The sequence below is a fragment of the Oryx dammah genome, unplaced genomic scaffold (assembly GCF_014754425.2).
Source record: "Oryx dammah isolate SB20612 unplaced genomic scaffold, SCBI_Odam_1.1 HiC_scaffold_1, whole genome shotgun sequence".
Lineage (NCBI taxonomy): Eukaryota > Metazoa > Chordata > Mammalia > Artiodactyla > Bovidae > Oryx > Oryx dammah.
The window spans coordinates 88,507,299-88,533,172 of record NW_024070185.1 but is presented as its reverse complement, the minus strand read 5'-3'; the positions used below and the strand labels follow the sequence as shown (position 1 = coordinate 88,533,172).

The window sequence follows — 25,874 nt, the reverse complement described above, 5'->3', positions numbered from 1 at the left end:
GAGTTCATAATCTGAGCCACAGTCAGCTCCTGGTCTTGTTTTTGCTGACTATATAGAACTTCTCCATCTTCAGCTGCAAAGAATATAATCAATCTGATTTTGGTACAGACCATCTGGTAATGTCCATATATAGGAGGGAGACCAATTACAGAGGTAACTGACATCAGGCTGGCTTGTCAGTTACCAGGGAAACCAGCAGAGAAGCCCGTCCCTCCTCATGTATGGATGTGAGAGTTGGACTGTGAAGAAAGCTGAGTGCCAAAGAATTGATGTTTTTGAACTGTGGTGTTGGAGAAGACTCTTGCAAGTCCCTTGGACTACAAGGAGGTCCAACCAGTCCATTCTGAAGGAGACCAGTCCTGGGTGCTCACTGGAAGGACTGGTGTGAGGCTGAAACTCCAATACTTTGGCCACTTCATGTGAACAGTTGACTCATTGGAAAAGACTCTGATGCTGGGAGGGATTGGGGGCAGGAGGAAAAGGGGATGACAGAGGATGAGATGGCTGGATGGCATCACCAACTCGATGCACATGAGTTTGAGTGAACTCCGGGAGTTGGTGATGGACAGGGAGGCCTGGTGTGTGGTGCGATTCATGGGGTCGCAAAGAGTCCAACACGACTGAGCGACTGAACTGAACTGATGCCGTATTCATCGCTTAGAAGACTGAATACTAAGGTGTCAGTTGTTCCCAAATCAATGTACAGAGTCAAAGTAACCAAAAACTAAGGAAGCAGTGTTACAGAAACTGACGAGCTCACTGGAAAAATTTTATGGAAATTTTATGGAAATTGATGAGCTCACTGGAAAAATTTTATGGAAATTGACGAGCTCACTGGAAAAATTTTATGAAAATAGATATATTTTCAAAGAAAGGAAATGTGGGAGGTCATGACTTAACTAAAATCTGTGGGAAACAAGACCCCATGTGACTGTCATCAGGACAGACATACAGATCAGTGGAGACTGACTCACAGGTTTGACATAGAACACCCATGACACATTTGGTCAGTTGATATTTTGACAAAACGAAGGTGATAATGTAATTCGATGAAGAAAGTATGGTCTTTCCTGTAAGTTTTGGATGACCATTTGTAAGTAAAAATGAACCCTGATGCTGACTTTGCACACAAATGTAATTTAACTTGAAATGAGCCACTGACCTAACAACTTCCAAATAACCCGTGGAATGTATAAAAAGTCATACAAAGCTGAGTCAAGGTGTCAGGGTGCTGGGTTCTCATTTGAGAGCCCATTCAGGTCACTGTGGCTGCAGAACTGAGGTTTCCCTGCCCACTGGCTGGCAGCAGAGACCATCCCCATTCCAGGCCCACCAACAACCTGGCAGCCAGCATAGGAGGCCCCCATGCCCTCACCCTCTGTGTCTCTGACTTCCTCTTCTGTGACCAGCCAGAGAAAATGCTCTGCCTTTAAAGCACCCATGGAATTAGAGTGGGCCCACCCAGATCATCTCTCTTTAACCAGGTAACAGAAATGTCTCATCATACAGATGGCTAACAAACACAAGATGCTCAACATCACTCATTATCAGAGAAATGCAAATCAAAACCACAATGAGGTACCATTTCAGGCCAGTCAGAATGGCTGTGATCCAAAAGTCTACAAGCAATAAATGCTGGAGAGGGTGTGGAGAAAAGAAAACCCTCTTACACTGTTGGTGGGAATGCAAACTAGTACAGCCACTATGGAGAACAGTGTGGAGATTCCTTAAAAAACTGGAAACAGAACTGCCTTATGACCCAGCAATCCCACTGCTGGGCATACATACCGAGGAAACCAGAACTGAAAGAGACAGGTGAACCCCAATGTTAATCGCAGCACTGTTTATAATAGCCAGGATATGGAAGCAACCTAGATGTCCATCAGCAGATGAATGGATAAGAAAACTGTGGTACATATACACAATGGAGTATTATGCAGCCATTAAAAAGAATACATTTGAATCAGTTCTAATGAGGTGGATGAAACTGGAGCCTATTTTACAGAGTGAAGTAAGCCAGAAAGAAAAACACCAATACAGTATACTAACGCATATATATGGAATTTACAAAGATGGTAATGATAACCCTGTATGCAAGACAGCAAAAGAGACACAGATGTATAGAACAGTCTTTTGGACTCTGTGGGAGAGGGAGAGGGTGGGATGATTTGGGAGAATGGCACTGAAACATGTATAATATCATATGTGAAATGAATCGCCAGTCCAGGTTCGATGCATGATACTGGATGCTCGGGGCTGGTGCACTGGGACGACCCAGAGGGATGGTATGGGGAGGGAGGAGGGAGGGGGGTTCAGGATGGGGAACATGTGTATACCTGTGGCGGATTCATGGATGTATGGCAAAACCAATACAATATTGTAAAGTAATTAACCTCCAATTAAAATAAATAAATTTATATTAAAAAAAGAAATGTCTCATGATGCATGTAACTTTGACCATTTCTCCTTGAAATCCTACACATTATTTTTCAATATATATATATATTTTAGACCATATTCTAAAATGCATTCAAAATTAGCCCTGCGATTTTCCTGGTGGTCTAATAGTTAAGATTCTGTACTCCTAATGCAGGGGGCACAGGTTTGATCCTTGGTCGGGGAATTAAGATCCCGAAAGCCACACCAAAAACATGAGGCCAAAAAAAAAAAAAAATAGTGTTGCTGTATCTTCCCAGGAGGCTTACCTAATTACTATTCTGATATAAGACCCCTAAGATCCAGGAAAGACTTTCATCTTCCAGTCTTCTCGTCTAACATTATTAGCTGTATCAGCTTGCTTCTGGTAACACCTCTAATACCTATCATTTTCCCATCATTTTAATTCCAACCCTTCCTTAAGTGTTCTATCTTATAGGAGTCTTGTATTAGTTTCCTTTGGCTGCAGTAATAAGACAGGGTGGCTTATAAAAACAAAAAATGTATTCTCTCACAGTTCTGGAGGTCAGAGCCCCCAGATCAAGATGCCAGCAGGGCTCTGCTTCCTCTGAAGGAAGACCAGAGCCAGTCACTCCTCCCTATTCCCTCAAGCCATTTCCAGAGCTGACTCCTAGAAGCCCGCCCTGCTCTCCCAGGGAAGTCTGGTAATGAAACCAATGGATCTTTTCACATCCCCTCAGAGCATGTGCGGGATAATGAGAACTAAAAATGCTGCCTGCCATATCTGTAAACAAAGGATGTTGCGGCCGTTATGCCAGCACATTACCGCCACCCCCAATGGTGAGCTCTGAGGGGACTTGGGATGTGAAAACACAGGATATTCGCCTCAGACAGTGAAGGTTCATAAAATGAAAGTGTAAGTTGCTCAGTTGTGTCGGACTCTTTGCAACCCCGTGGACTATACCATCCATGGAATTCTCCAGGCTAGAATACTGGAGTGGGTAGCCTTTCCCTTCTCCAGGGGATCTTCCCAACCCAGGGACTGAACCCAGGTCTCCCACATTGCAGGCAGATTCTTTACCAGCTGAGCCACAAGGGACGCCCACATCAAAGGAAGGTACATATCAAAGGAACAATTCAGTAAGCCCAGACTCTTGCATTTTCCCATACATAGAAGAGTGTTAAATTCCTTGAGATATCATATCTGGTTTTCTTTAATTAACAGTAATCTTTTAATGTTCCAACCACCTGGTCATTTGTTGCAAAAAAAAATCCTATATATCCTGGGTCCCCACCCTTGCCTCTTGGAACAGTTTTCTTAAGGTCATCTGAAATGCTCTATCTTCAGAAAGGCTGCTGAATAAAACAAAACTCTCAGCTTCTAGGTTGTGCTTTTCTTTTTTCCCAGTTGACAATAACCAAGCCAAACTTTGGGTCGGGTTGATCCTGCCCCTAGAGGGAAACCACAAGACACAAGACACCACAAGATCACAAGAGATCTTCCTCTTATGATTTAGAAGCTATTTGCTGTATACTATTTTGGGAGTTAGGTGAGAGATCACTGTTTGCAAACTGCCTTATAAAGTATATGACTAATTCCCATCACTTCATGGGAAATAGATGGGGAAACAGTGGAAACAGTGTCAGACTTTATTTTGGGGGGTTCCAAAATCACTGCAGATGGTGACTGCAGCCATGAAATTAAAAGACACTGACTCCTTGGAAGGAAAGTTATGACCAACCTAGATAGCATATTAAAAAGCAGAGATATTACTTTGCCAACAAAGGTCCATCTGGTCAAGGCTATAGTTTTTCCAGTGGTCACGTTATGGATGTGAGAGTTGGACTGTGAAGAAGGCTGAGAGCCGAAGAATTGATGTTTTTGAACTGTGGTGTTGGAGAAAACTCTTGAGAGTTTCATGGACTGCAAGGAGATCCAACCAATCCATTCTAAAGGAGATCAGTCCTGGGTGTTCTTTGGAAGGAATGATGCTAAAGCTGAAACTCCAGTACTTTGGCCACCTCATGCGAAGAGTTGACTCATTGGAAAAGACTTTGATGCTGGGAGGGATTGGGGGCAGGAGGAGAAGGGGACGACAGAGGATGAGATGGCTGGATGGCATCACTGACTCAATGGACTTGAGTTTGAGTGAACTCTGGGAGTTGGTGATGGACAGGGAGGTCTGGCGTGCTGCAATTCATGTGGTCATAAAGGGTCGACACGACTGAGCAACGGAACTGAACTGAATCTTGGACAGTTCAAGGAGCTTAGTAGACCTAGTTCCTCATAACCTTCTCCTAACCTAAATGGTGAAGTCATTCATCTTATTTCTACATATAAAATCCACCTGGCATTGTCGCTGCTGCTTTATACAGGATATTCGTTTAGATTTCCTAAGATTTACCATGATTCTTGCTCAATAATCTTTCCTGCTTCTTCTGAAAATTCACCTGTGATCATTCTCTCACTGCCTGAAGCAGTCTCATTACTATTACACTTAAGGTAGTTCCCCTCACTGCTGTTAAATAGATCTGTCTTAGTCTTCAATTATCTCAGTTCACTCTGATGGGTCTATGTGCAAATTTATTTTTATTTACCTTACTCGGGGTTTGCAGGACCTTCTTGACCTCCATGGATTAATGTCCTCAGTCTATTTTGGAAAAATATCTACCATCTTGTCAAATGTTTCTTATGCTCCCACCCCCACCCGCCCAGCTTGATAGGGAAAGAGTAAAGGGACAAAGTAGGTCATAAAATAGTTAATTCCCACTAGGGGATTTTAAGTTTTAAAAATTAGGGAGACCCCTGGGAGTTAATGATCACTCAAGAAAGCAAACTTGGTTAACCTCGAAAGCAAGCTGGCTTGCTTAGCGACAGAAGCATGAGTCATGCCCCCAAACTGCAAACCAGTGGTGGCATGAATCCACATCCTGCCCAGGGAGCTCAGTCAGCTGGTGATGCCCAGGACATGCTCTCTGCACACATGAAAACAGTAGCTTGTGGACCTGGTTGGACCATGTAGGGACAAGAAAGCTCCCCTGCTCAACCTGGAGGAGGAGCTGATGATGGAAGTGTGACATCTATTCAAGAAAGACAAAGAAGATCTCCTCCTCACTTTTCCTTTGATTATAAAACTGTAGCCCACTAAGTTCTCAGGACACAGCGCTCTCTCGCCCATTTGCTTGTAAGCCTCACAAGCACCCTATTTTAATAAATCACTTATCTATCACTTCACCCTTCGCTGGATTCTTTTTGCGTGGAGACATAAAAGATCAGGGCTCTTTGGAGCCCCATGAAATGACACTAAATGGTTTCACCCTGACTCACCTACTCCTAAGATATCAAATAAACAAATACTAAAATTTTTCATGGGGCCTTTATGGCCTTGCTACTCCAAATGTGGTCTGTAACCTGACGGCATCAATACCTTCAAGAAGCTCCTAAAAAACTCAGAATCTCAGGTATTCCCATGGACCCACTGAATCAGAATCTTCATTTAAACGAGGTCCACAGGCAATAACAGCCCATTCAAGTCTGAGAAGAACTGGGCTCTGTCTCGCACCCTCTCTTCCACATTTACCACTCCTGATATTCCCACTGCATTCAACAGAATTACTTTTATCTTCCAGTTCACTAATTCTTCTATAATCTTAACTTCTTAATTGATGTATGTAACACACAGAGAAAATTGTACAAAGCGTAAACATTCAGTTCAGTTCAGCCGCTCAGTCGTGTCCGACTCTTTGCGACGCCATGAATCGCAGCACGCCAGGCCTCCCAGTCCATCACCAACTCCCGGAGTTCACTCAGATTCACGTCCATCTAGTCAGTGATGCCATCCAGCCATCTCATCCTCTGTCGTCCCCTTCTCCTCCTGCCCCCAATCCCTCCCAGCATCAGAGTCTTTTCCAAGGAGTCAACTCTTCGCATGAGGTGGCCAAACTACTGGAGTTTCAGCTTTCGCATCATTCCTTCCAAAGAAATCCCAGGGCTGATCTCCTTCAGAATGGACTGGTTGGATCTCCTTGCAGTCCAAGGGACTCTCAAGAGTCTTCTCTAACACCACAGTTCAAAAGCATCAATTCTTCGGTGCTCAGCCTTCTTCACAGTCCAACTCTCACATCCATACATGACTACTGGAAAAACCATAGCCTTGACTAGATGGACCTTAGTCGGCAAAGTAATGTCTCTGCTTTTGAATATGCTATCTAGGTTGGTCATAACTTTCCTTCCAAGGAATAAACGTCTTTTAATTTCATGGCTGCAGTCACCATCTGCAGTGATTTTGAAGCCCCCAAAAATGAAGTCTTCCACTGTTTCTCCATTTATTTCCCACGAAGTGATGGGACCAGATGCCATGATCTTCGTTTTCTGAATGTTGAGCTTTAAGCCAACTTTTTCACTCTCCTCTTTCACTTTCATCAAGAGGCTTTTTAGTTCCTCTTCACTTTCTGCCATAAGGGTAGTGTCATCTGCACATCTGAGGTTATTGATATTTCTCCTGGCAACCTTGATTCCAGCTTGTGTTTCTTCCAGTCCAGCGTTTCTCATGATGGACTCTGCATATAAGTTAAATAAGCAGGGTGACAATATATAGCCTTGACATACTCCTTTTCCTATTTGGAACCAGTCTGTTATTCCATGTCCAGTTCTAACTGTTGCTTCCTGACCTGCATACAGATTTCTCAAGAGGCAGGTCAGGTGGTCTGGTATTCCCATCTCTCTCAGAATTTTCCACAGTTTATGGTGATCTACACAGTCAAAGGCTTTGGCATAGTCAATAAAGCAGAAATAGATGTTTTTCTGGAACTCTCTTGCTTTTTCCACGATCCAGTGGATGTTGGCAATTTGATCTCTGGTTCCTCTGCCTTTTCTAAAACCAGCTTGAACATCAGGAAGTTCATGGTTCACGTATTGCTGCAGCCTGGCTTGGAGATTTTGAGCATTACTTTATTAGCATGTGAGATGAGTGCAACTGTGCAGTAGTTTGAGCATTCTTTGGCACTGTCTTTCTTTGGGATTGGAATGAAAACGGACCTTTTCCAGTCCTGTGGCCACTGCTGAGTTTTCCAAATTTGCTGGCATATTGAGTGCAGCACTTTCACAGCATCATCTTTCAGGATTTGAAGCAGCTCCACTGGAATTCCATCACCTCCACTAGCTTTGTTCGTAGTGATGCTTTCTAAGGCCCACTTGACTTCACATTCCAGGATGTCTGGCTCTAGATGAGTGATCACACCATCGTGATTATCCGGGTTGTAAAGATCTGTTTTGTACAGTTCTGTGTATTCTTGTCACCTGTTCTTAATATCTTCTGCTTCTTTTAGGTCCATACCATTTCTGTCCTTTATCGAGCCCATCTTTGCATGAAATGTTCCCTTGGTATCTCTAATTTTCTTGAAGAGATCTCTAGTCATTAGAGCTCAGTAAATCATTACAAAGTAAATACTCATATCACCACCCATGGCTTCCATGTCTTGGCTATTGTGAACAGTGCTGCAGTGAACATTAGGATACATGAATTCTTTTGGATAATGGTTTTCTCCAGGTGTATGGCCAAGAGTGGAATTGCTCGATCATATTTTAAGTTGTATTTTTAAGTTTTTTAAGGAATCTTCATACTGTTCTCCATAGTGGTTGTGCCAATTTACATTCCCACCAATACTGTAGGAGGGTTCCCTTTTCTCCACACCCTCTCCAGCATTTATTGTTTGTAGACTTTTTGATGATGACTATTTTGACTGGTTTCAGGTGATATCTCACTGTACTTCTGATTTATATTTCTCTGATAATTACTGAGTACCTTATCATATGCTTTTTGGCCTTTAGAATGTCTTCTTTGGAGAAATGTCTATTTAGGTCTTCTGCTCATTTTTTATTGTTTTGTGTATATATTGTTTATATATATATGAGAGAGACAGACAGAGAGCGAGCTCCATGAGCTGTTTGCATATTTGGGGGATTATTCTCCCATTCTGTGGGCTGTCTGTTCATTTTGTTGATAATTTCCTTTGTTGTGCAGAAGCTTTTAAGTTTAATTATGTCCCATTTGTTTATTGTTGTTTTTATTTTCATTACTCTAGAAGGTGAATCCAAAAGGATCTTGCTGCGATTTATGTCAGTGTTCTGCCTATGTTTTCCTCGTAAGAATTTTATAGGATCTGGCCTTACATTTAGGTCTTTGATTCATTTTCAGTTTATTTTTGTGTATGTTGTTAGGGAGTGTTCTAATTTCATTATTTTACATGTAGCTGTCTAGTTTTCCCAACACCACGTATTGAAGAGACTGTCTTTTATCCATTGTATATTCTTGCCTCCTTTGTCATAGATGAATTGACCATTGGTACATGGGTTTATCTCTGGGCTTTCTATTTTCCATTAATCTATATTCCTGTTTCTGTGCAAGTCTCATACTATTTTGATTACTGTTGCTTTGCAGTATAGTCTGAAGTCAGGGAATCTGATTCCTCCAGCTCCCTTTTTCTTTTGCAAGATTACTTTGACTATTCAAGGTTTTCTGTGTTTCTATATAAATTAAAAATTTTTTGCTCTAGTTTTGAGAAAAAGTGGTAGTTTGATAAGGATTGCACCAAATCTGTAGATTGCCTTGGGTAGGTCATATTATTTTATCTCTACTTATCTCTGAAAGTGAAAGTTGCTCAGTCATGTCCCACTCTTTGGGACCCCATGGACTATCCAGTCCACGGAATTCTCTAGGCCAGAATGCTGGAGTGGGTATCCTTTCCCTTCTCCAGGGGATCTTCCCAACCCAGGGATAGAACCCAGGTCTCCCGCATTGCAGGTGGATTCTTTACCAGCTGAGCCACAAAGGAAGCCCAAGAATACACACCATTGGTAGTTTGGTAAGGACTGCACTGAATCTGTAGATTGCCTTGGGTAGGTCATGTTATCTTATCGCTACTTATCTCTAGTGAAGTAAATGCCCGAATTGCAGGCAGACACTTTAACCTCTGAGCCAAAGCATCCTTTATCTCTAAGGGAGTGCTAAACACTGTATTTGAAAAGAGAGGCATGGGGAGTCTTATCTTTCTCTAGAAAGGATTTTCATTTACTACCACCAGGTAACTGGGCAGCTGCAGCCATTGAAAGAACTGTTTATTTTTAGACCCTCCCCCACAACTCTCAGGTTCCAACATTCAATAACACACCCAATGTAAGAGGATTCACAGGGCTCCAACCCTTCATGGCCCTGCACTCCAACCTTTATCTACTTGGCTATCTCCCTGCTTAGCTCCTTGGCCTTGGAGTAAACATCTCCAGAACAAAAGCAGCCCCAGTGCTAGGCTCAGCACTTTGCTTTCTGCCATCTTCTGAATCTTGGCCGAGAAACTGTCTGCTATTTTTAGCTCTCTGATATGATATATATTCTAACTTTGCTAACTGTCCTTCACCAACAATGAAGTGTGAATCATGTGGTCTCTCATTCCCTGGAGAGAACTACAGTGGCTTCCTCTTTCTCTCTACAATATATTCTCAAATTGCTCTGGAGGTATTAATTACACTTATTCCAAAGTCTCCTTTAAACAACTATAGAGTTACTTATATGAAATATGTTTCATCAGGTCTTACTGTTTTTGTTCATGAGCTTAGTTCCTTTACAGAATTAGCCCTGTTTACATATGAAACTGTTCTTGGGGAGTGTCCTCATCTAGGTATGTGGGAGGCCAGCTTGTCCACACTCTCCAAGACCTCCTTCCCTCCAGGAGGATACTGCCGCCAAGTGAGAGCCACATCCTCGACCTGCCAACTTACACCCACTTTCACCCTTTCTCTCTGGTCAAATGCTCCCAATATTCAAGAATCACCTCCAAACCAAATGTCATGGCAACAGAAGGCCTTCATCCTCTCAGGCGAATGCTTGCATTCTGTAGAACATGCCTCAGTTTTGAGTTGGGCCCTTGCTGAGACTTGAAAGCGGGAGAGAAGGGTGAGAATGCAGTAGTGAGAAGTAACCAGAAGGGAAAGAAAGACTATGAGCAGGACCAGGAGACAGGAAAGCAGGGGCATGTGGACAAGAAAGCACCGGCAGCCCATGGGGCTGGACCTCACTGGGAGAGGGTGAGAGGCTGCAGAGACGGGTCCAGGGAGCAGGCTGTGGCATGTTAGAACTGAAGGAGGATGTGGAGTCTGCCCTCCACACGGCAGGCAAGGAGGAGCAGGGGGCACTGAGCAGAATAACGAGGTCACTTGGTCTGCCACATGGAGGGCCTAGCTTGAGGTGCCACCTGACATGGTGGTCTGGTGCCAGGCCCACAGATGCTGGGAAACAGGAGAGGCTTCTAGGAGCCGAGTCACTCACCAGCAAGAGGGGACCCTCTGGAATGTCACAGGCCTCCAATGCAGATGAATACATGGGCAGCAAGAAGGCGGCTTGCTCACACCCATTCTCTGCTTCCCATACTTTGATCAGCCCCCGCTCGTCCACAGTGACAACCAGCTGCAGTCGAGGGTAGGTCACCAGATTCACCAGAGCAGCAGACTGTACAGGGCTCGACCAGAGCTCCATGCCCTGCACAACAACAAAATGAATATAAGAGCTCACACAGGGCTCATTATTTCCTGAACACTTACTAGTTTCATTCATTCAACCATCACCCAGGGCACACTGGGGACACGCAGGATGAGGGGTGTGACCCCCATCCTCACAGGATGCACAGCATATGGGATACAACACAAAAGCAATGTTCCCCTGGACTTCCCTGGTGGCCCAGTGGTTAAGAATCTGCCTGCCAATGCAGAGGAGAGGGGTTTGATTCCTGGTCCAGGAAGATTCCACATGCCGTAGGGAAACTAAGCTCGCGTGCCCCAACTTCTGAAGCCTGTGCACCCTTAGAGCCTGCCTGGCAACAAGAGAAGATCATGCAGCAATGAAGACCCAGCACAGCCATAAACTAAATAAATAATAAATAATGTTTATTAAAAAAAAAAAAAAGTAATGTTCTACCACAAAGGACACATTTGTCCTAGAGGAGAGCAGTGGCTGAGCGTGGGTGCGGAGACTGCCTGGGGCTAGAGCCATGGCCAGGACTGAAGGTGGGGTCTGGGGTGCACACTGGGATGTCTGAAGCCCTACCATTGGTCTATGGCTTAACTGAGGAAGGCTGGGCAGGGGGGCAGGATCAACCCCACCCTCCACCCTGCCCTGGACTGGAGCTGTACTCAGGACCTGAGTTCCAGAGGGCTGCATACAGAGAACTTCCACACAGAGCATCCCACTTGGTCCCCAGGAAGCCCAAGTTTACAGATAAGCTAATTTAGGCTCATGGATGCAAACAGTTTCTGTTGAATAACTGCAGCTGCCCTGCTCGGGACACGCCATTCCTATCGGGATGCCCAGTGGTGCTACCACGGGCCTGGCCTGGCCAAGGTCCACACCCTGTCATGGCCATTAGCACAGAGGAGAACAACTGGTCTGAGATGGGCTGACTCTCAGCTCCACGGTCTCTCCCCCCAGGATTCTGAAAGCTAGAAGAGTGAGGTAAAGAGCAGGCCCATGGCACATTAACAAAGGGCATCAGAGAACCAATCCTCTAGCCATTGTTTCAGAGTTTTCCAGAGCTGTGACTGAAGAACCTAAGCTACTCCATTTTGTTAACAGAAAAACTCCACTTTGTAAGGTTCCGGGAAAAGAGCCTTTGGAAATCCCCTGACCTCACCCCACCACCCACGAGCCAATCAGACCCCAGACCAGAATCTCCTGACTTAACGTTCAGGAACTTGTGGTCTAGCTAGGTAATAGGGACCAATCAGAAACCAACACACAACACTTTGAAAGAAAGTGACCAATCAGACGTCCCCTACCTAGAAATTCTTTTTTTTCATGAACACTCCCTATATAAGCAATGTAATCCAAAACCTGGGGCTCCTCCCTATAGCCGCTGCGTTGGTAACTGTGGGAGCCCGAGCTCGAGCTTGGTAATAAAAACTCTCTTGCTTTTGCATCGGATATCGCTCCCTGGTGGTCACTGGGAGATTTTGCGACTTGGGCATAATGGTGACAAAGTTTTTTTTTTTTTTCCTTCCAATTTGTAGTTATTATGGTCCTTTTTGTATCAGGTGTTATCTTGTTAGCACAATCTTTTCCCAGTTATGATATCCCAGTATTCCTCCTTTCTCTTCTTTCTTCCCCCTCACGTCAACATATCAACAGCTGATTTCTGTTGCTGGAACAGCTAACAAGACCATCACTAGTAGAAACTCTGCACTGGTGACTGGCTCATGTCAAGTAGGTCTCGGAGACCACACATTACTCCCCAGTGGCCAGTGGTATGGAAGTAGGCAAAGTAGCAGTGAAACTTCCCTTCTCATGTCAGAATCAAAAGCAGTGACCAGGGAAAGAGAGCATGGAAACAGGCTACATATTGCATGACTCCAACCAAATGACTGAACTTTTAAAAAATAAAGTAAGATTGGATATGTGCTCACAAGAGGGATTAAGATAGGGAAGCAGGGAGAATGGATGCAGAGTGGTCTAGCCCTATAACAAACAGACCACAGTAAAGTTCAACCACGACCTGTACCCAAACCCAGCCTACTGCCCATTTTTGAATTTTAGTTAAAGGAAAAAAAAACAAAGAGCATTTCATGACACTTGAAAACGACACGAAACTCACATTTGAGTGTCCATAAATAGTTATGTTGGAACACAGCCACTCCCTTTTGTTTACCTGTTATCTGTGGCTGCTTTTGCATTACAGCCACAGAGTTAAGTTGTTGCAGAATCACATGGTTTACAGTGCTTGAAATATTTGCTCTCTGGTCTGCTGACCAGAGAAAGAAAAGGTCTCACACAAAAGGTCTTCAACCCCTGCACCAAAGCTCTTTCAAGTCAAGATCTTTTTGTTTTGGCAACTATGGAACCTCCCAGCCTTTAGGTCTCATTCCTGCCCAAGATCCCTAACCTACTGAGCCTCCAAGGTCTCATGTCCACAGCCCGAGGCAGGTCTCTTTCAGGGCAACACAACTGCAATGAGACAGAAACCAGCTACATGCACCCATGGTCACCAGAGACCTTCACGTGGAATTATGTCAAACATCATGGCATATATACGAGGAAAATAAAGCACATGGAAGAGAAAAATCCGTGATAAACAATTGAAAAACTGACTATGGAGGAGAGACATACGATGCAAATAACTGTATCCTTTAAACAAACAAAAATAATCATTATAATCAGAGAATATGAAAGGGTTCCTAGTAATTAAAAATGTTTCTGTAAAGCAGTCAACAGATACTCTCTAAAGTATACAGACCAAGAAACAGAATCCACTAATAAAATATAAAATTTAATAAGATCAGAAATGAATAAAAAAGTAGTTACCTCTGGAAATATAACCTTAGAAAAGCGGAAGGAAGGGCGATTTTTTTACTTCTTAAGAATTATCGTTTTGTCCCATTTTTCCTTTCATATAAAAGCGCTGATAGTGTTTTATGAAAATCAAAGTAAATTAGAACTACCCAAAACTCATTCCCAAATTGCTCTGCCCCTTTGTCCTCTCACTGCTCCCATCCAGTGCCCCCAATCTTCCTCCCTTTCTGAGTTCCTATCCCAGTTTCTAGAGTCCCTCAGATGGCCTGGTTTGTCATCTGGCATCTGTCGAATCCTGGGCTGGAGCCCAACTAGGGCTTTCAGACTCACTCACTCACTGGCAGCCAAGCACCCCCATCACCTAACACGGTTCACACCATTCTCTCTCATGGCTTCTACCATGAAGTCTGGGCCGAGGAGCAACCCCCAAGGCAGGCACAGGGACTCAAGAATGCGGCTACCACACGGACTGAGAAGTCAAGCCCCCAGATCACAGTCAGGTCTCTGACCACCGTGCCCTGTTCACGGGGGCAATCTGCAGGACGTTAGGTAGGGCTTCCTGGTGCCCTCCTCAGGAGCTCGCCCTCTGCTCGCTCTACAGTAAGTTCACGTGGAAGGAATCTGTCATGTCCAGCAAACCCGAACAATAGCACAAGATGAGCAACCACCTCACCAAGTCTGTCTACTTAATAACGCAAGGCCCTAGAGGGACCTCTCCTTGTCTAGGGTGTCTGAAAACATAAGTTATCTAGTTTTCCAGGAAAAGATCCATGGGCCCAGGCAGAAGCCCTGGATCTGCAAGTGACCACGTTGCTCAACTCAGATGCTTTTCCTCTCTGTCTCAGTCTAAACCTGTATAAAATCAGGATGATAATAATAATGAATACTGTGAAGAATACTGGCTACTGTGGGAATCAAATGAGAAAATGGATAGGGAAACTTTTTAACTATAAGTGCCAACCAAGTCTGAAATTACTAATAGTTATTGAAGTTGTTAACACTTAGTTTGCAAATGGGTGAGTAAAAGTTGCTTTATCTGGGCAAAACCACCCAGAGGCCAACATCAGCTCCAACGTGGACACCACAAAACTGGGCAAGCCAGCTGCCATCCCCTTGCATGAACAGCCTCCATCAGGCACTGTAAAAATGCCCATCTCCCTGAGGCAGGGCAGCAGACAGTTAAGGGCACCTGCGATCAATCAGACTCAAGCTTGAAGAGTGACCTGGCACAGTGACTGAGCCTCCTGCAGCTCACACTTTTCACCGTACAGTGGGACTCCCACACCTCACAAGTTGACTGTAATGGTTAAAGAGAATAAAGGCAAAGGGCTGCAAGACTGAGGACACAGCAGAATCCATAGCGCTCATCCTGGCCCCCTCCCAGGCAGCTCACCTCATGCAGATCCCAGGCACGCACGGTGCCATCTGAGGACACGGTGCACACCACGGACTTGTCCTGACCATCAAACCGGTACTCGCTGGTTGAGATGTAGGCCAGATCATCTATCTCTCCTGAAAGAGAACACAGACTTGCCTTGAGCACACATATGGGTGCTCAGGATATGAACACTCACCTTGGTAGGTGGGACAGTCATCCCTCTTTCTCTCTCAGAAGCAGTGCTGATTCAGAGCACAGCAGTGGACACACAGAGTTAGGGCTTCAGACTTACAACCCGGGTATCATGCCCAGGACTGCCTACCATCCCACTGGTCATGTAACTGTGAACGACTTCCTTATGTTAGTTTCTTTCTACTCTGAAACAGATGTAATGATCTCTGTGAGGATCAAATTATAAAGAACAAGTACAGAAACCAGCAAGGGCATAGCCTCATTAAGAGGCACTTTCCAACTAACTGGCTGAAAGACCAAATCCCTGGAGATGTGACAGGGAAGCCGTGGGAAATGTACAGAGTTACCACTTGTCACCCCATACCTTTGTGCCCAGCAAGGGCTCTGCAGGTAAAGTCCTCTGGCCGCCCAGATGCCATTCGGAACTCGAGCTCAGATCGGCGGAGATAGTACTGTTTCCATGTCTGTGTGCCCAGCGTCATCTGGGAGACTTTACAGGAGGACCAGCGTCTCAGACACAGCTGCCTGAAACACAGGCCCCAGTCCCAGGCAGAAGAGGAGTCAGTCATTTGAAGGTGTTTTGGCATCAGTAGGCCTAGTTTCAATTCCCAGTTTCAGCATCTATTAACATTAGCCTGGACAACTCACTTTGTCTATGTAGGCCTCAATCTCCTTTGAGGGATCCAGTGCTGAGGTGGGAGGCAGGTTTTCCTATACTCACTGAAACTCTGCTTATTCTACCAGAAGTAGCATACTCACAGCCTGTGGGCAGAATGGGTAGCCAGATTACCTTGTTTGGTCTGCTTAGGACTGAAAGCGAAAATGAAGTCACTCAGTCATGTCCAATTCTTTGTAACCCCACAGACTGCCAGGCTCCTTTGTCTGCGAGATTTTCCAAGCAAGAGTACTGGAGTGGGTTGCCATTTCCTTCTCCAAGGGATCTTCCCAACCCAGGGATTGAACCTGGGTCTTCTGCATTGCAGGCAGACTCTTTACCATCTCAGCCACTAGGGAATCCCTTTGCATAGGACTGGCCTACATGAAGTAGTTGCACACACTTAAAAATCAAATTTCACACACAAATCAGGTAAAAGATGATGATTTAGCTATACTGAAATCAAATTACCACCTGATAAAACTTGTCTGGGGTCACAGAGAACTGTTCCCTTCAGACGAGAATGGGCTTTCAGGAAATTCCCTGGCAGTCCAGTGGTGAGGGCTCTGCACTTTCACTGCTGAGGACCTTAGTTCAGTCTCTGGGTGGGGAACAAGGATCCCGCAAGCTGAATGGCACCAACAAAAAAAAAAAGCAGCAGCTCCGCCAGGAGCCTTCTGTGTCATCTCCTGGACTAAGCAGCTGAATGTCAGCTGCCTCACATCATTACTCTCATGTTGCTGATTTTCATTTAGGTGAAATAAGCACAAAGGGAAATTTCTTGTACACATATGTCAACTTAAAACAGTTTGAAAATAAAAACTAGACCAAGAAGACAATGTAGTTTTAAGGAAAAAAGGGAGAAAGCATGTTTCTTTGTGGAAGTGAAGCCTGTTTCTACATCTTTAAGGCCATTATACATCAAACCGTAAGTAGGAACCATGATGAATATTCAGAAGAAATAAAACCAAAGGATCTGACTAAAAAAGGGCACACTGTCAATACGGTTGAAGTGTGCGTATGGGTAAAGTTTATACATCTCTGAAATACAAAGATGTATCAAGTGAAAAAATCAAAACCCTGGGCATCAAAACCTTTCAGATACCAACTGATAGCAAAACAATCTAATGTACCCAACAGAAATTACGTACCTTAAAAGGAAATGTTTGCAGTTTTACTTTTAACCAAAAAACGAATGCTTAGTGTGTTAAAGAAATGGCACAATTTAATTAAAAGGTCAAAGGGGAAAAAAAGGTCATGAAGAATTTTAAAGAAGTAACATGAAGTATTTTAAATTAGAGTACATATTAAAAACACGTGATCAGTTAATCACGTTCATTTACTGTGTCCATAAGAATTTCACTGGGCCTGAGGAATTTTGGGCTCTGGTACCCACACAGGAACAGCATCAGAAATGCTATGTGCATGTGACAACACTCCTGGCATGTGTTGTCCCAGAAACAGAAACCCAGTGTTTTTATATGAACATAGGTACAATCTTAAGCAACGACTTTATGCTAAAAAGAGTTAACACCAGACACCGAAAAATAATAATCAACCGCAAACCCATCTGTGACTTGGCAAGCTGAACAATCTGCTTCAGGAACCTGGAGGTGCATACAATATGGTGACACACGACACATATGTGGGGGTTAGGTGATAAGCTGCTGCAGAGATTGTTTTGAATTGCTGCAAGAAATATACTCACTTGCGTTACTCAAAGGGAAATTTCTACCCCCGCTTATCAGTAAAAATGAAAACAAATACTAGGGTTTAGGGTTGGCATTCTACCCATTTCAATTGTGAGCACTGTACTACAAGTTCAGTTCAGTTCAGTCGCTCAGTCGTGTCCGACTCTTTGTGACCCCATGGGCTGCAGCACACCAGGCCTCCCTGTCCATCACCAACTCCTGGAGTTTACCCAAACTCAAGTTCATTGAGTCGGTGATGCCAATCAACCATCTCATCCTCTGTCGTTCCCTTCTCCTCCCACCTTCAATCTTTCCCAGCATCAGGGTCTTTTCAAACGAGTCCATTCTTCGCATCAGATGGCCAAAGTATTAGAGTTTCAGCTTTAGCATCAGGCTTTCCAATGAATATTCAGGATGGATTTCCTTTAGGATGGACTGGTTGGATCTCCTTGCAATCCAGGGGACTCTCAAGAGTCTTCACCAATATCACAGTTCAAAAGCATCAATTTCTTGGCACTCAGCTTTCTTTACAGTCCAACTCTCACATCCATACATGACTACTGGAAAAACCATAGCTTTGAGTAGACAGACCTTTGTTGGCAAAGTAATGTCTCTGCTTTTTAGCATGCTGTCTAGGTTGGTCATAACTTTTCTTCCAAGGAGCAAGCATCTTTTAATTTCATGGCTGCAGTCACCATCTGCATTGATTTTGGAGCCCAAAAAGAGTCTTTCATTGTTTCTACCGTTTCCCCGTCTATTTACCATGAACTGATGGGACCGGATGCCATGATCTTCGTTTTCTGAATGTTGAGTTTTAAGTCAACTTTTTCACTCTCCTCTTTCACTTTCATCAAGAGGCTCTTTAGTTCTTCTTCTCTTCTGCCATAAGGGTGGTGTCATCTGCATATCTGAGGTTATTGATATTTCTCCCAGCAATCTTGATTCCAGCTTGTACTTCTTCCAGCCCAGTTTCTCATGATGTACTCTGCATATAAGTTAAATAAGCAGGGTGACAATATACAGCCTTGACGTACTCCTTTTCCTATTTGGAAGCAGTCTGTTGTCCCATGTCCAGTTCTAACTGTTGCTTCCTAACCTAAGACAAGTTTCTCAAGAGGCAGGTCAGGTGGTTTGGTATTCTCATCTCTTTCAGAATTTTCCACAGTTTATTGTGATCCACACAGAATAAACCACACACAATTCTGGCCTTGGAGTACAGAATGAAGCAGGGCAAAGGCTAATACAGTTTTGCCAAGAGAACGCACTGGTCATAGCAAACACCCTCTTCCAACAACGTAAGAGAAGACTCTATACATGGACATCACCAGATGATCAACACTGAAATCAGATGGATTATATTCTTTGCAGGCAAGGATAGAGAAGCTCTATACAGTCAGCAATAACAAGATCATGAACTCCTTATTGCCAAATTCAGACTTAAATTGAAGAAAGTAGGGAAAACCACTAGACCATTCAGGGGTGACCTAAATCAAATCCCTTATGATTATACAGTGGAAATGAGAAATAGATTTAAAGGACTAGATCTGATAGACAGAGTGCCTGATGATGCCTGATGAATTATGGACAGAGGTTCGTGACATTGTACAGGAGACAGGAATCAAGACCATCCCCAAGAAAAATGCAAAAAAGCAAAATGGCTGAGGAGGCCTTACAAATAGCTGTGAAAAGTGAAAAGCAAAGGAGAAAAGGAAAGATATACCCATTTGAACAATGCCGTTACAGCAAAGATGAAATCAAAATGGCTTATCTGTCCATCAATTTGTCTATCAGCCAGCTGCATTCAATCTGCTATCCACGTCTGCCCCTGAGTTTGGTACCCTCGCCCCTAAGATTAACCTCCACTTGATTAATAAAGTCTCTTTTATTTCAATATACTATTATATATTATATGAGCTCCCCTGGTGGCTCAGATGGTAAAGCATCTGCCTGCAATGCGGGAGACCCGGGTTTGATCCCTGGATTGGGAAGATCTCCTGGAGAAGGAAATGGCAACCCACTCCAGTATTCTTGTCTGGAGAATCCCACGGACGGAGAAGCATGGTAGGCTACAATCCATGGGGTCGCAAAGAGTCAGACACGACTGAGTGAGCTTCACTTCACTATTAAAGAAAAGTCTTATTCTCCAAGTAGGGAGGAGTTTTCTGCTGGTAGGAGCCGTGGATTGTCTGTTCCTGTTTCCTTAACAGAATTGCAGTGAGTGCTGAAAAGGGCCACCCCTCTCTCCTTCAAGGCATACTCTCTCCTGAGAGGCCTGGTTTTTCCTTCACTCACCTCCACAGTTCCTTGGTCCTTGAAGCCTCATTCCAGACCTAGAAAAGGAGGGGAGAGAAGACAGTCATCTGTTCAGTCAGCAAGCAATCAGGGCCTAGCCTGCCAGGCCCTGTGGAAGCAACAGAGCGCTGAATGAGGTCCAGTGCTGGCATTCAAGAACACTCACCCTGAGGTGACACATTCAGACAATCAAATAAAACCCACCGAACAATGAACGAGGAAGGAAAGAACGACCAGCTCAACTGGGGCCAAGAGGTTCAGAAGAAATGATGGATCAAACCCTGAGGATGAGTGGCTGTCCTCTAAGAAAATGCCTGAAGCAATTTCAGGGAGAGACATCCACCTTGGCAAAGATTCACAAGTGTGAAAAAGATGATGAGCAGGTTGCCTTCATCAGAACACAGAGAAAGGAGCTGGAGACAGGCTTAAACCAACTCTTGGAAGGCCAAAAACAGTGAGAAGTCACTTGAGAATTGTAAACGGCAGACTGACAAGCCAAAGTGTGTTTCATGAAGGTCACTAGATGCTATGAAAGGAAGAACTGAAGAAGGCAGAGCAGCAGGACCCATAAGAAGGCTGCTACAACTGAGTAAATTAAGGCCCTGGCTAAAGAGATGTCCCAGAGATGTCAAGGTGGCAGAACGGAACTCCTATCTGGGGAGGGTACATAGGCCCTATTCCCACAAACTACTCTCTGCAGAAATGTCTGGAAGAGGCTCAGGTGGCCCTGGGACAGGATCAGAGTGCCATGCCTCCCTCTCCCTCAGGCCACACCTGCATCCTGGAACCTCTTGGCCTCTCTAGCTGGGCCACCCTGGATTCAGGAGCCTACCCATCCTCATGGAACCCACTGAGGAGCTTTTTGTGGCCCAGACCTACTGAGGCTCCCATCCAGATATGTGGCTTACCAGGCCCTGGTAGAAGTAACAACCATCCTGTCTGAGCCGAGGCTCCTACTTCTGCAGCTCTCACTCATCCAAGTTCAAAATATTTCAGCCCTTAAGAAGTCTTTTTGGAGACTTCCCTGGTAGTCCAGGTGCTAAGACATTGTACTGCCAATGCAGGAGCCTGGGTTTTTCCTGATCAGGGAACTAGATCCTGCATGCTGCAATGAAAACTGAAGATTCTGTGTGTGACAACTGAGAATCAGTATAGTCGTATTTAAAAAAAAAAAAAAAAAAGGAATTTTTGGCTGGAAGGAATGTAAAGTTGACATTTTGCAAAGATCAAACCTGGCAAGATTATCCATTCTCCTTTTACACAGTTCCCAGTTCAAAACCCAACTGAGATCTTATTTCCCTAATACTTATAATCCCTAATAATTATAAAATGTAATGGAACCTACAAAATAGATGCTACCCACCTTTGGGCTTCCCTGGTGGCTCAGATGGTAAAAAAATCTACCTGCAATGCAGGAGACCTGGGTTTGATCCCTGGGTCAGGAAGATTCCCTGGAGAAGGGAATGGCTATCCACTCCAGTATTCTTGCCTGGAGAATTCCATGGAGAGAGGAGTCTGGCAGGCTACAGTCCACAGGGTCGCAGAAGAGTAGACACAACTGAGCGACTAATATTTTCACTTTCAAGTCCTCTGAGAATCTCTCTGTTAGAACCTGACCTTCATGATGACACTGTGAGGCAGGGTTTACTGACCTCCTTTTACCTAACCAGAACCTAGAGAACCTGCTCCTGTCAAAGGGTAAAAGGCAGCTCCCTTTCTAAATCTGTTGGGGGACTACCTGGGTGACCTCAGCCAACGCACTCACTACCTGATACTCATTTTCCCTACTGGTGTGCATGCATGCTAAGTCGCTTCAGTCGTGTCTGACTCTGTGACCCCATGGACCATAGCCCACTAAGCTCCTTCCTCCATGGGATTCTCCCCACAAGAATACTAGAGTGGGCTGCCATTTCCTCCTCCAGGGGATCTTCCTGACCCAGAGATGAAACCCACGTCCCTGACCACGTACAGTCACTTGCACTGTTAGGCAGGTTCTTTACCACTAGCACCACCTCAGTTCAGTTCAGTTGCGCAGTCGTGTCCGACTCTTTGCAACCCCATGAATAGCAGCACGCCAGGCCTCCCTGTCCATCACCAACTCCCAGAGTTCACTCAGACTCACGTCCATCGAGTCAGTGATGCCATCCAGCCATCTCATCCTCTGTCATCCCCTTCTCCTCCTGCCCCCAATCCCTCCCAGCATCAGAGTCTTCTCCAATGAGTCAACTCTTCGCATGAGGTGGCCAAAGTACTGGAGTTTCAGCTTTAGCATCATTCCTTCCAAAGAAATCCCAGGGCTGATCTCCTTCAGAATGGACTGGTTGGATCTCCTTGCAGTCCAAGGGACTCTCAAGAGTCTTCTCTAACACCACACACAGTTCAAAAGCATGAATTTTTCGGTGCTCAGCTTTCTTCACAGTCCAACTCTCACATCCATACATGACCACTGGAAAAACCATAGCCTTGACTAGACGGACCTCTGTTGGCAAAGTAATGTCTCTGTTTTTCAACATGCTATCTAGGTTGGTCATAACTTTTCTTCCAAGGAGTAAGTGTCTTTTAATTTCATGGCTGCAGTCACCATCTGCAGTAATTTTGGAGCACCAAAAAGACACCCTAATACGTTACAGGTACAATTGGGGATAACAACCCAGGATTTTACTCTACACATTTGAATTATAATTACACAAAGCAGGTAAAGGTCTGTTTACCTTTTGTAAAGTGATACAATAATGTATTTTTAAAAGTGAAGAAATTCTTTCACTCAACAAACATTTACTGAGGACCCTAAATATCAAGGGGGTTGAGATGGTTGAATGGCATCACCGATTCAATGGACATGAATTTAGGCAAACTCTGGGAGATGGTAAGCAACAGAGAGGCCTGGCGTGTTGTAGTCCACGGGGTTGCAAAGAGTGGGACACGACTTGGCGTGACTGAACAATTAAATATCAAGCCATATACTGAGTATATACACACAATGATTATACAGTGATTTTATACACAGTGATGCAAGAAACAAATTCCCCACTCTTAGAAATGAGTCTAGTGGGGGTAGGGGGTGAGGAGCAGATATTTAACAAATTCACAACACTGTACGATCATTTGGTTACAGCTGTGCTGAGGGAGCGCACAGAGGGGAAAGTGCTCACAACACCTGTAACATGCGCAGAAGCGCAGACCAGACTGCCACATTCAACAGGCACTTAGGGAACACAGCCAGTATGGGAGTTCAACTGGCTGAGAAGGGGTAGCCCGAGCCTGCAGGAGGAGGTGCCACTCACAGGGAGAGCAAGGATTTCCGGGCAGGCCCCAGAAGGGAACTTTCAGAACAATCCAGAAGAGGCGGGATCTCTTAAGTCAATCTGGGGGTGAACTCTGTTCACAGGTACCCAGAGCAGGTCAACCCAATAGGAGCTCTGGACACACTATAGACAGATGGAAGGGCGCAGGAGTAAGAGGCTTTCTGAGCGACCCCTTCAAACGCTGTAGTGTCCACCACCCCGGGGACCACGAGCGTCCTCTTGCTGATTCCGGGCGGATTCAGGGCCGCCGCACGCCCCCTCCCAGATTTGGGAAACTGAGGCCTAGAGGGAACGGACCAACCGTGGACACACCCGTGACCATGAACCCAGCCCTGCCTCCCACCTGGGACAGGACGCACTACCTTGTCCACTTGGGCGGCGCAGAGCAGGTCGCGAGCCTCCAAGAAGGAAAAGACATGCAATAGTTCATGCAAACCCAACTGCGGTTCCATGGCGCCCGCCGCCCAGGACGCCGGGGCTTGGCCACGCCTTCGCTGCGCTTCCGCCCCCGTAGGCCGAGCCCCGCCCCCGTAGGCCGAGCCCCGCCCCCGTAGGCCGAGCCCCGCCCCCGTAGGCCGAGCCCCGCCCCTCAAGCTGAACCTCTTTCCGCAGGCCGCGCCCCGCCCAGCCCGCCGGTTTCCCCTTAATTCTTGCCCAGCCGCGGTGCTGTTGGCTCCTCACAGTAATAGCACGCCGGCTCCGCTTCTGTTAGTCTTCAACTGGCTTTTGAGCTTCCCCTTGGCACTTGCTCTTGTCCTGACAGTAACCCAGAACCTCGCTCATCCCCTTATACTGACATTCATCCTCGTTCTGACCTTGGCCCTTGCACTGACCCTTACACTGGAACTTGTGGTGCCCCTGCACCAAGTACCTCCTGAGCCCTTGCCCTGGTGCTGGCCCTTATCCAGACCTTGTCCCTTTTCTTCAGCCTCACCCTAATCATCGCCCTTGACCTCATTAGCATCTGACATCTACCCCACCCCTATTCTTATTACCCTCACTTGACCCTGACACACCCTAACATTTCTTCACCCTGAATTTTGCCCTAGCCATGACTCTCACCTTCACAATCACCTTCACAGAGACCCCCAGCCTCCCTCTTACCCTGGCACTGGCCCTCACCTAGTGTCTCCTTTGTCATGACCCCTGCGCCTTGGACCTGACCCCGGACATCACTCTGGACTTAAAGTGAAGTCGCTCAGTCGTGTCCGACTCTTTGTGACCCCATGGACTGTAGCCTACCAGGCTCCTCCCTAGTACTGGAGTGGGTTGCCATTTCCTTCTCCAGGGGATCTTCCCGACCTAGGGATCGAACCCGGGTCTCCTGCATTCCAGGCAGATGCTTTAACCTCTGAGCCACCAGGGAAGCCCTGGTCATGACCATATCAAAGATCAGAGTTAGTGTAAGGGTGAGGATCATGATCTAGCTCAGTGTCAGAGCAGTTAGGGTCACAGTCAGGATGAGGGTAAGATCAGGGACAGATTGATGAAGATCAGAACTTGGGTGACTGTCTAGTTCAAGGTAAAATTCTATGTCAGGTTAAGGGTTAGATAAGAAAAAGGTCAGGGACATGTCATTGGAATCAGGTTCAAGGACAAGATCAGTGTGAGGGAAATTTTAGATCCAGGGTTAGGTTCAAGATCCAGTTCGTTTGAGATCAGTGTGAGAGTCAAGATCAAGTTGTGCCTCCATTGCAAAGGGTCAGTGAGTGGATGAATGTCAGGATAAGAAAGATGGTATTTTGGGGATGAAAGTAAAAGTTGGGTTCAGGTTGACAATGCATGTCCAGTTCTGAGTAGGATTCAGGGTCAAGTTGAGGATGAGGTTGATGTTCAGAATTAGAATCAGTGTTGGATTCAGGGTCAAGATCAATGTGAGGATAATGTCAGTGTCAGGGTGAGCATGACATTATGAAAGTCAAGGTCAATAAAAAGTCAAGGTGGGGTTCCATTTCTACTGCTGGCAGGAATTAAGTTCTCCTCCAACTCTCCCTCCCCTCCTCCGATTACACTGGCCCAATATGCATAATCCAGGACACTCTTTACATCTCATTCCTTTAATTACATTTGCAAAATCCCTTCTGTGTGTAAAACAGCATATTCATAGCTTAGGACATGGGCATTTTTAGGGGAACATTAGTCTGCTTACCACAGAGGGTCAGAGTTTGGCTTATAGTCAAAATCAGGCTTAAGTTTCAACGTGAGGATAGGTGAAGATGGAGGTGATGATCAGGCTGAGGATCAGAGTCATCATAATCATGAAGGGCTATATCACCCTGAAGTTCAATTTCAGGGTTAAGGTCTAGGTCAAGTTCAAGGTCATGATGGGATCAGGGTGTCAGTGGTGTCAGCCAAGTGTGAGACCATGGCAAGATGAGTGTCAGAACCAGAGTCATGATCAGGTTTAGGGTGCAGACTAGTTTCAGTTTCAGCTTGAGTACAGTGGCTCAGACAGTAAAGTATCTGCCTGCAATGCAGGAGACCCGAGATCAATCCCAGGGTCAACATGAGAAACAATGTAAGATAAATATCAATTAGACAGTCATGGTTAAGGTGAAAATGAGAGCCAAGTTCAAGGACAAGGTTAAGTTCTAGGTCAAATGAGGTCAGCGTTTGGATGAGGGTCAGAGTCAG

General features: G+C 45.3%; 1 protein-coding gene across 2 annotated transcripts in view; it reads right to left on the bottom strand.

Moving 5' to 3' along the window:
* Window positions 1-23,727, bottom strand: part of FBXW12 (F-box and WD repeat domain containing 12) — a 36,781-nt gene extending 13,054 nt beyond the window's left edge. Inside the window, exons 1-5 of one of the 2 annotated variants that reach the window (XM_040240535.1) lie at window positions 23,603-23,727; window positions 19,936-19,973; window positions 15,662-15,822; window positions 15,121-15,239; window positions 10,719-10,928 (exon numbers count right to left, since the gene is read on the bottom strand). In XM_040240535.1, the coding sequence (XP_040096469.1) occupies window positions 10,719-10,928; window positions 15,121-15,239; window positions 15,662-15,822; window positions 19,936-19,973; window positions 23,603-23,692 (618 nt within the window). In that variant the 5' untranslated portion in view covers window positions 23,693-23,727. Of the gene's footprint in view, window positions 1-10,718; window positions 10,929-15,120; window positions 15,240-15,661; window positions 15,823-19,935; window positions 19,974-23,602 lie in introns of those variants that run through there. The other variant, XM_040240544.1, reaches the window with a different exon arrangement.
* Window positions 23,728-25,874: the final 2,147 nt, after the last annotated feature.